Here is a 10,576-nt window from a genome sequence, read left to right as displayed (position 1 = left end):
TGTTTGTAGATCGCTTCATTGACAGCCAATCCTACCTCATTGGACCCCTGCTGAGATCCTGGGATGAGATGGGATTGTCATCCCGATAGTCCGCGACAACCACAGTATACATAGGCCAATCAGCTAAAGTGCGAGACTAGCAAGTCCAACGAGGGCAGGAGATCCACCAAGGCGTTTGAATACGAATACTGGAGTCCTTTGTCTGCAATTGATATATCGTATTAGATATAGGGATATATTTTATCACAGGACCCTGGCTGACGGTCCTTGATCAATCTCTTATTGCCGTATAGTACGGAGTAGACCATCACACAACTACCATAAGATTGAAGAAGCATTGGCACCTTCAGACTCTCATACTACTTGCGTCGTCATCCTTAACTCGCTAACATGGACACAAGCTTCTATACAGACGAATGGACGCACTATTTCGTCCATCGAGTAGAGGGCCCCATACCGACTTGAGGACATATGGGCAAACCCTTGGCATCACGCCCGGTCCACGATCCTGGGAATTTAATCCTTCTACTACTGTAGGTACAACTCAAGAGAACCTACCAGAGGCGAGCCGATGAGATATCCCACGAGCACCTGGCTGATAAAGTCATCGAAGCGGGCTAGCAGCCGAAAAGTGGACTATGCCAGAGCCTTTCAAGGTTGTTCGCTAATTAAGCACAGCCCGAATATACAGTACGATATTCCTTGCTCCACTGGAGTAGAGTGTGTTGTATTGTGATCCTCAAATCACGATGTCAGGAACATAGTTGAAGCAATCAGGATAGCTTGAGATAGATAGGACCAGGCTCGTTTGGGATAGGTGATTGGGACAAATAATGGTGATAGATTGCATCATTTGCCGGCCGCTGATCCACACTCGCTTTACATTGTACCACGGAGCACAAAGTTGGCCGTCAAACAAGCCCCCCCTTTTCCGCCGCCTCGAAAATAATAAAGCCCCTTACCCGTTTTCTCCCCTCTCCATCCAGATAACTGCCCACCTCTAGGCCTACCACAACCTTGATCATGTCTCTTGGCACACCCAATGATTACTTTCAATCCAGATTTTTTTTAACTACCGCAGTAAATGTCGAACGGAGGCTCCGAGCGTTCTCACCGGCCGTAAGGGGGGTTGGACTGGCGATCAGGGGCCCGGGCTCCACCGTGAACCTGACACGCTTTTTGAATTTTCAGGGTCCGTAAGATTACCGCGCCTGCGCCGCCCCCTTTTTATGGGCAATTTAACAATTTGCCCTCTGGTTTATCCTTTTTTTTCTCTTCTTTGGGCGCTGTGAAACCGATGCCAAGGCGGGCATTGACCCTTAGCGCAGGTTTGGGCCGAGTGTGCAGCTGTGCACGGATGGTGGTAACAGTTTTTGTTCTATGCGCCTTCGAGATGCGGACGCTAAAGTTGACCAGGATTTTGGTGATGATGCAAATGCTAATATGGAGTATATTTGACTAGTTAGTGGTAGACGTGGCTATTCATGGCTAGATTGGGAGATCTATAAAAGCGAAGATGAATAAGGTATTTAATGAGAATATCTCAACTTCAACTACCTTATTTAAACGTGCTAGCCTCTTGAAATCTATCATCGTTGTCAGGGAGTGTTAAGGTTAAAGTCGTGTCTAGCTGGCCTCGCTTCGACCCGCGGTCCCAGAAGAGAGTGCTAGTCAGAGTGGGTATACGGTTGATCGAAACTTGACACCGTTGCTAGCGCTAGGCAGTTCTTTTCTGCTTTTGATAACAGAGCAGACTCTATAGGGTGTATTGGAAGATGTACAGACTTTGCACAATAATGTCGAAGAATTTAAATGAATCCTCATCAAAGGAACCACGGGAGTAGTCCTTCCCACCCCCCACAGCGACAGCCCCAGTGACCCAGGCCATCGAGGCCACTGTGTGTGAAACCCGCCAACGGCTGACCTGTCGTGGATAAGATAATTACACATACTGTACTCCGTAAGTTAGTTACTCCGTAAGATGAATGCTTAATATAGATAGAACAAGCATGCGAAGCCCATGACGCAGCTGTCTCATCAACCATGATGACCAGCCACTGGAAAGAATTCTCGACTCTTACCAAATGATCATGAAATATCCGACCGATCAGCAAAAGCAGGGCGAAAGTCTGAATGGCTTTTCCAGGGTTGTCGATCTCGGCCCACTTGCTGTAGGCTGAACTTGAACGGGATGATTGCGAAAATGAGGCCTGTCGCCACTTTGCAACACCTACGATCTGCCGATAAGCTTTTCAGGGTCTGTTCACGAGTGAAAAGAGAATGGAAATACTTTATATCGCTAAATAATACTTGGTAGATATCTATCAAATTGAGGAGTCCATAATAATTCCCCCAAAGGCCAAATCTAGATCAGTCTCGACTCTCTATGTGGTGGTGGTGGTGTGGGCTGGGCCATGGGCGCTAGGCAGTTGCGTAGTTGCGTAGTTTAACCCGACGGCTGAACCTCAGTACAGATACTTTACTGGAGTCCTGCAGTCCTAGTTCAGCGGGAGGAGAAAGGACACGCGTCGGTGGGGGCCTCCAAGTGGCCACTCTTGCCCCCTCTGACGCTGACTGGGTCCTCCTCAACGGCCCTGACGGGTCTGTATTGCTTTTGACTGGTGGGCGCGGCTGGACGCCAGGGCGATCGACCTTCAGATCATTTCCTGATGTTTCTGCTCATGGAGACCGGACGATTTATTACAGACTCTAATAATAATGGCCAATATATCAGTTGATTCATTACATATTGTAGTTACTCTGTACTTACAATTGGTATATGTAGAACTACGGAGGGTGTCTTTTATGATTATTTACTGGTCATCTCATCTGGCACTAAACGGCTCTTCCGTCATACGGTACTTGATTGTTACCAAGTAGTATACTTCCATCAGGCTACACTTAACAAACCCATAGATTATCCAGGCTTTGGTCCGTTCTGTGTATTACATTTTTCCCCATCAATTCTATATATATTCAACAGATCTATATCCAATCTGCCCTAGCCTAGTCCCGTCTCAACGCTGATGCCCTATAGGTGACGTGATCTATACAAGATCATCTCAACACCCACGGCATCATCATGATGAGACCCCGGGGAATTTGATTGGAATGTTCCGGAAGTCTGACGGAATGTTTCTGATGCGGTCGCAATGACACCTTCGTACTGACCATCTATATGCCCATGAAGAGCAGGTGACAGTAAATACGGGGCGTTGTATAAGGAAGTTTGCAGAGTCGTATGCCGTTGATCCTGGGTAGGACCAACCGTCCGATTCACACCACCGGTGTTTCTTGAGATCCGGATCCTGCGATAGAAGTAACCTACCGGACGGTACTCCGACGGTCTTATAGATCTTGTCATTGAAAAATGTCAAACGATCTCCGATGGCAAGAATAAAAAGGGTCCCTTTTCTCGACCCGAATCCGGATCTGCTACGGAGCGATGATCTCGGAGGAGACCCTCTCTCGCCAATCCCCGAATCAGAATGGCTCAGTAGGCCAGGTAATGTGTAGACGAGGCCATGTTTGAGCGACATGAACGGACAGACCTAAGCGTGCCGATCACGTAGTCCCATGGGATACGATGGGGACGATCACTGCTGGCATTCTTGGACGAGAATCAACAAGACTCGAAGCGAGGAGCAGATGATCAGACAGATATAAATCGGAATGTTCAGAGGATTTTCCAAACAAAGGAAGATGCATGTTAAAACACGATTAAAAGAGATATATTGAAATATCGATAATTCTTCTCATCTATATAGAATACGCAAGAGTCGTCGATTATTTCTGCAAGTGGGAACCCGCCCAAAATTACGGTAATACGGTGACGCAGACATTCTCCCACGAGTCCAACCAACCAACCCCCCGATCCCCATCACCTGTCCTTGTCCCTTCTCACTCCACTACTTACTTCTACGCTCCTCCTCCCTTTTTTCCTCTTCACATCTTTCAACCTTTTACGATCTACTTCCTCCCTCCTCCTCCCTCCCTCCCCCAGCATCGATCTGCTTCTCGCTCCTGGACTCCTCTGTCCAGCCGCGTTGATCTCTCGTCTGCTTCCTCTTCCCTTTCCCCCCTCTCCCCTTCCTCCTGCAAAACGCCAAATCCACCACCCACGGCCAAACCAACCTCCGAAAAGACCGCCTCTCTTCTACACCCTTTGGACCGTGTCGCAGGTCCCGACGCTGCCAGCCTCTCGTTGATTTCGGCATTTGATCTGCCTGCCATTCCTTCACACCAGCCTCTGGTCACTTACATTCGCTTCGAGAATCTCCTTGTTCAGTGCTCTGCTCCTTTTGCCAGTTGCACGATTCTTCCCCGGGACCACGACATCCTCGTTTGATTCCAAACCCTACGCCAATCCAATCTGATAAGGGAAAGATTTTAATTCGACGAGAACGTGTCGCATTGTCAGGCACAAACATACCGCTCTCCCCCTCAAAATATCGCTTTTCCCCCCGATTCTCAAACTTGACGTACATGTTCGAAAAATCGACTCCCCACACTACCGTCAGGATGCCTCTTTTCCGGCTAAAGACGGTCTTTCCGTTGATCGCCCTGGTGTCGATCGGCATTTTCTTCTTCTGCATGGAACGCTATGATCGGTCGGCGTTCCTCCGCTTCAAGCACCCTATTGACCGTGTCAACATGGGTGGCAGCCAGACGTCATTAGGTAGCCCGGCTGAGGGATCTACCCCCTCGGCTAACACCTGTGAGGTTGACCCCAAGCTGGCTGCCCCTCTCCCCTTCTCCGAATGGCTCCCCCGCAAGAATTACACCCGTGCCTACTTCCGCCCTCGCATCGTCAGCCCCGACACCGAATTCCGCACTATGGAGGAGGTTGAGAAGCCCGTCCTCCCCCCCATGGTTCAGATGGAGCGTGGCATGGTTGTCTCTCCCAACAATGACGAGGAGAACTTTGTCTGCCCCGAGATCATCGATGTGGATGTGGCCGCCGATGACGATGTCGAGGAGACCTCCAAGCTCCTGTTCGGCCTGGCCACTACCGTCGACCGTCTCGACCGTCTCCTTCCCTCGCTCCTGTACACCTATGGTAACACCAAGGCTGGCCTGATTGTTCTGGTTCCCGAGTCCGATGACGATTTGGAGAAGCAGGAGACCTACTTCCGCAACCGCGGTTTGGATCTGACTCTCAAGGCCTCCCCCCTGGACTTCACTGCTCGTTACTTCGGTATGGTCGAGGCTTTCTCCGAGCACATCCGCAAGCACCGCCCTCACACCACCTGGGTTGGCTTCAGCGACGACGACACTTTCTTCCTGTCTCTGCCTACCATCGCCAAGGAATTGAAGTTGTTCGATGAGAAGAAGAAGCACTATATTGGATCTTTGTCCGAGGCCAGTTGGCAAGTCGAGACCTTTGGCCATATCGCTTTCGGTGGTGCCGGTGTCTTCGTCTCCAAGCCTCTGCTGGATGTGCTGATGAAGTACTATGATGAGTGCCAGTCCTGGGGTGAGCAGCCTGGTGACCAGAAGCTTGGCCAATGTATCCAGCGCTTCGGCGACACCGCTCTCACTCTCTGGCCCTCGCTTTACCAGATGGATATGACCGACCCTGTGGACGGTGTTTACGAATCTGGCCGCAGGATTGAATCTATGCACCACTGGAACTCCTGGTACACCAAGGACGTGGTGAAGATGACCACCGTGGCTGCGGCCGCCGGTCGGAAATCGGTTCTCCGCCGCTGGGTCTTCGACCAGGAGGAGACCATCAACAACGCAACTGGCGAGGCGGTCCGGCACTTCTGGGTCATGACCAACGGTTACTCCCTGGTCAAGTATACTTATGACTCCACCGTTGCCGATGATGCCATCAACTTTGATGCCGTTGAGAAGACCTGGCCCGAAGACCCCCGTGGTTTCGAGGAGCGTCTGGGTCCTCTTCGTCCTGCGGAGGACGAAGGTGTCACCAAGGACCGGTGGTTGTTGCACGATGCCTACGTCGTCGGTGATAATGTGCACCAGTTCTATGTGCGTGAGGAAGACGAGGGCCACAGTGTGATCGAGATCGTTTGGCTCGGTCCCAAGGGCGGCGGCGGCGGTGGTATCTCTGATCACTATATTCAGGGTACTTACCAGCAATGATTTCTCTTTTTTTCCCCCTTGCTCGTCACTGAAGAGGAAGAAAAAAAAATAAAGAACAACTCCGCAAGTGATTACAAGGCTGGTCCTTGAGGGTTTCCTATTCTTTTTTTTCTCTTTCCTTACTTCTCTCGGCCGTCGCACATCTTTACTTCACTGCACATGATTCATTCTCTCTTTATTCCTTTCGACTTCTCTTCCCACCCTTTTTTTTATTTTTCCATCATGACGCCAATCCCGTTTTGCATCAATACTTCTTCCGACCAACCTTTTTTATTTCCTTTGATCCCGGATGAGACTCGTGATCGTGACTTGAATACCGCGTCCTCCAGTTTCTCTGATTGTTCATTTTATCCGGCGTTAGCATTGGTGGAGTCCATTCCGGTGCAGGAACCAAAGGTGGTTTTATGTACTCCCTCTATATCCCGGCTGTTGATTGCCACACCACACTACACCCTCTACCCTTCTTAGCTGCCTACGGGACTGGGATTAAACCATCTTATCCCACCTCCAGTTCCCCTGGCTTGCTCTTTTGTCCTTGTTTTTTTTTGTCTTTCTCTCTTTCTTTTTCTTATTCGCTTCGTTATTTGGCTTTCTCTCATGAATCCCCCGTTGTGACTTGGTGGGAGTGAGAGAGGCAGAGGCTTCTGATCCATGCCCATGCATTGCTTTGTAAAAATAGACTTCAGAACCGAAGGCCGTGCTTGGGTCTCCGTTGGTGATTAGCGTTGAACTGTTCTTATGTGAAGAATATGATGAGTTCTGTCAACCTTCGTGTATAATTTTCTTAGATACCTGATAGTTCATACTTGATTCATTCAAACTGACGTGTACTTGGTACCACAAATGTTCCAACTATCAAACACGCTCGGACTCTGCTAGCCCGAGGTAGAGACTCTTTTTTGGAGGGATACCACTTGCCCATTGTATCAATCCCTCTCGGATCGGCCCGCCAACCAAGCATGATCGGATCTCGTGGATCTTCTGGGTTTAGGCTCAAGCATGATTCTGCCGGTACTTGGCAGGGATCGATGCATCGGTTCGGCAATTCGGATGTACCTTGTTGATCAGTAGTATGGTAGATTGGGGTTGTGTATTGGGCAGATGGACGAGAGATTGGAGACGAGGACCAGAACACCGCAGTTGCCTTGACTTTATGCATTTGGCTATAGACTACGCCCTTTTCCTAGAAAGCCTAGGCCTACCTGCCGGACGCCTGTGTACTATAATGTGATATAGTTAGATAAAGGAAAGGAGCAGAGAACCTGGAATGAGATCTGATTCAAATCGTGTCCGAATAGGGTTTGTGGGTAGTAGATAACCCCATTCTGTGGCGCATGCCTTAGTCTTTATGTTGAATGTGATGGTGATCTGGAGGCGGGTCTCGTCATCGGAGAGCAGGGGTTACCGAAAACAGACTCTTCAGCAGGTTTGTTGCAGAACGAGCAATTTTAGATGGGCTATCCAGTCAACCCTATTTTCACCAATTGAGGGAGAGGGCGGTGCTAGTACACCGCAGGTTTCCTTGTACGACTCCGTGTCTCCATTCCCCCCCCCCCGCGATCGCAGCGGAGCAAGGCTTATGTACCGTACTTTTGTCGTTATGGGTACAATACGGAGTACCATGGGTCCCACGGCCGAATGTGGCCAGCAGAAGAACGAGCTAGGAGGACGGGAGCTTACATTTTAATCTAGTAGCCATATCTACTTTCGTGGCTAGTCAATAATAATAATAGGAATCTATTTAGTGTGGGAAGATGAAAGATGAACAGGGGAAAAGGCGAGAATATTTCCACAGGAGTGGTCGATAGTACCAAGTTTGCTTATTTGTCTTAGAATTTCCCCGATCCAGAGCTGAGATCGGCAATCGTGTTTCACTGGGGGCCAAAAAGGTGCCAAACCCGTGAGCGGACCGGTATGTGGAATGCAGGAGCTGGAAAAGGTGTCGGGCTAAGTATAGAAACTCCACTGATGGAAGGTGAATTGTTACAGGGTAGTACGAAGGAGTAATAGGTATAGTGGTATACGACTATAGGATGGGATATAAGAGAATTTCCTTTTTGATCGTTGAAGAAGATAAAGTATGATTATGCATAAACGAGGGAAAAGGTGGGCGATGCTTTTCCCGTCCCCCTCCCTGCGACCAGCTATCTTCGAGTCCAGACCACCAGTGAAATTGGGTTTACGCTTTGCCTCGAAGCGGATGCAAGCGGAGGTCGTGGGGCGTTCAGTTCAGCGCGGTGAGTTGGCCCTCCCTTGAGGAGCCACCAATCAGAGGGAAGGAAACCGAGAGGGGGCAGGGTGATACCGTAATGAAACGAGGCGATATCGCCCCTGGGAAAGAGGGGGATACTTGGAGAGGTACATATCGAATACATAGTAGATACATATAAAATGTATGTAAAATGTATGTGTATTCCATGTATACTGTATTGTAAATATAAGTATCTCTCCCCCCAAATCAGACTCGCACTTAGCCCCACTTTCCGTATTGCCCGTCCGATACGGTACTCCACACGTGACTGACCGCCTGCCCCTTCGTCCGTCGCACTTTGCCTTCTTCGACTTCCCCCCTTCCTTTCCTTCTCCAACCCTGCGATCCCAAAACGCGTTACTCGATTGGGTATTCTTCAATTCCCTTCCCCTTTGGGCCATCCTTTTACTCTCCTCTATTGAAACCCTCTTCTCTACAACCTCTACCCCCCTCCCCACCTTCCCTTTTCTTCCAACCCTCTTATCTCTCCCTTTCCTCCATCATGGCCGACATGGCTGCCGTCGACGAGAAGCTCTCCCCGGGCCAGCACGATGACCTGCAACAGCCTGGTAACGGCGCCGACGCCCGTGGCACCAAGCGCAACCGCATGAGCGCCGAGGACGACGATGATGATGACGACAAGCCCGGCCGTGAGCGCCGCAAGATCGAGATCAAGTTTATCCAGGATAAGTCGCGTCGCCACATCACCTTCTCCAAGCGGAAGGCTGGTATCATGAAGAAGGTACGCGCTTCCCGTCGCGACACAACCCAACTCTACACTTTCCCTCCCACGTTCACCAACCCTCCCCTCTTCCATCGATGCACCCTCCTTCTCATTCATGTCGGAGACAAAAATATTAAACGCGTCGAAATCGCGATTCTGACACCGGTCGCTTGCAACGAAATCAAAACATTCACCCCATTTTATATACTTCGTATTGGCTAACTCGATCGGTTCATAGGCTTATGAGCTTTCCGTCCTCACCGGCACCCAAGTGCTGTTGCTCGTTGTCTCCGAGACCGGTCTCGTCTACACCTTCACCACCCCCAAGCTGCAGCCTCTCGTCACCAAGGCCGAGGGTAAGAACCTCATCCAGGTATGTCGACGCCAATCCAACTTTGTTACTGCCATCGCCACAGCAAATTTACTAACTATACACCCCGTCTAGGCCTGCTTGAACGCACCTGACCCTACCACCAACGAGAATGGCGTCGATGCTCCCGATGTCCCGGCCGAGACCCCCGAGGATGTCGGCCACAATGTCAATGCACCGCAGTCCAACATGCCTCGTCCTGGCATGCACCCCGGCTACATGACCAATGAGCAGCAGCAGCAGATGGCCTACTATCAGAACCTCCAGCAGCAACAGCAAGCAGGTGGCCAGTACCCCGGTATGCCTGTGGGCAACCGCATGCCCCCGCAGCACCAACCCACGGCGTAAATTAAACTCGATTCCTTATGTTTTCACGCGCCGCTGCGGACGGGGTCCTAAATATTGCGTCTTCCCTTCTGTTTTCTTCCCCTGCGCACCCAACTCTCTCGCGTTCATTTGATACCCGTCCATCCGTGCTGATCCCTCGTCCTTCCCCCCTCTCTTCCCTCTCTCTACCTCTCCCTCCGTCGTGGAGAATGGCACTATCGTTATGCTACCTTTGCCACTCCAACCTGTGAAGTGTACATGGTCAAACACTCTTACTGGATATAATTTCCAGTCTGTCTTTGATAACCGTAATCCGGTCTGTTATGGTACTATCTTGGAATTCCCTTGCAACAAGCCTGTTATCACACTCCTCCTTCGGGCGAAACTTGGCTTTTTTTTGAGCCATGACAAGAAAACATTGCGAAACGATCTTTCCGCAACAAAAAAAAAAGAAAAGAAAAAGAAGCGCAAGCACGTGAATCTGGACTTTTGAACGCTATCCTGGCTGGTTTCTGATTTTTCCCCTTGCCCCCTCTAGACCAAATGGCGGAGGCTGGTGGTGTTCGTGGTGCATTGATTTTTCGTCGGCGATGTGGAATTCTTTCCCCCTTGTCTTGTCTGTTTGCTACTTTCTCATACGACCATTATTGAATCTGCTATTTTTCCAAGTTCTCGTCTTATCTCCCTGTCCCTTTGGCTTTCCGAGTGTCTAATTTCAACACCCCGTGTTCTACCTCTCAATACTGGTGATCTCTACTTGCCCGCTCCACCTTCCACAAGCCTACAACCGGGTTTG

At 50.0% G+C, this 10,576-nt stretch overlaps 2 protein-coding genes across 2 annotated transcripts; both read left to right on the top strand.

Annotated features, from left to right (window-relative positions):
* Positions 1–4,521: 4,521 nt before the first annotated feature.
* On the top strand, positions 4,522–6,108 carry gfsA (glycosyltransferase family 31 protein; the record flags this gene model as incomplete). Its single annotated transcript, XM_056700614.1, has 1 exon — positions 4,522–6,108. One exon carries the CDS (start codon positions 4,522–4,524, stop codon positions 6,106–6,108), a length of 1,587 nt encoding a protein of 528 aa, XP_056552677.1.
* Positions 6,109–8,861: 2,753 nt separating this feature from the next.
* Positions 8,862–9,801, top strand: N7496_007694 (Transcription factor of morphogenesis MCM1; the record flags this gene model as incomplete). The annotated part of the gene is made up of 3 exons (XM_056700613.1): positions 8,862–9,101; positions 9,322–9,456; positions 9,529–9,801. The coding sequence occupies 3 exons, from the start codon at positions 8,862–8,864 to the stop codon at positions 9,799–9,801; spliced, it is 648 nt and encodes a 215-aa protein (XP_056552676.1).
* Between the last annotated feature and the right edge of the window lie 775 nt (positions 9,802–10,576).

Source organism: Penicillium cataractarum, assembly GCF_028827025.1.
Source record: "Penicillium cataractarum strain IBT 29864 chromosome Unknown utg000007l, whole genome shotgun sequence".
Classification (NCBI taxonomy): Eukaryota; Fungi; Ascomycota; class Eurotiomycetes; order Eurotiales; family Aspergillaceae; genus Penicillium; species Penicillium cataractarum.
This window is presented reverse-complemented; position numbering and strand designations above follow the sequence as displayed.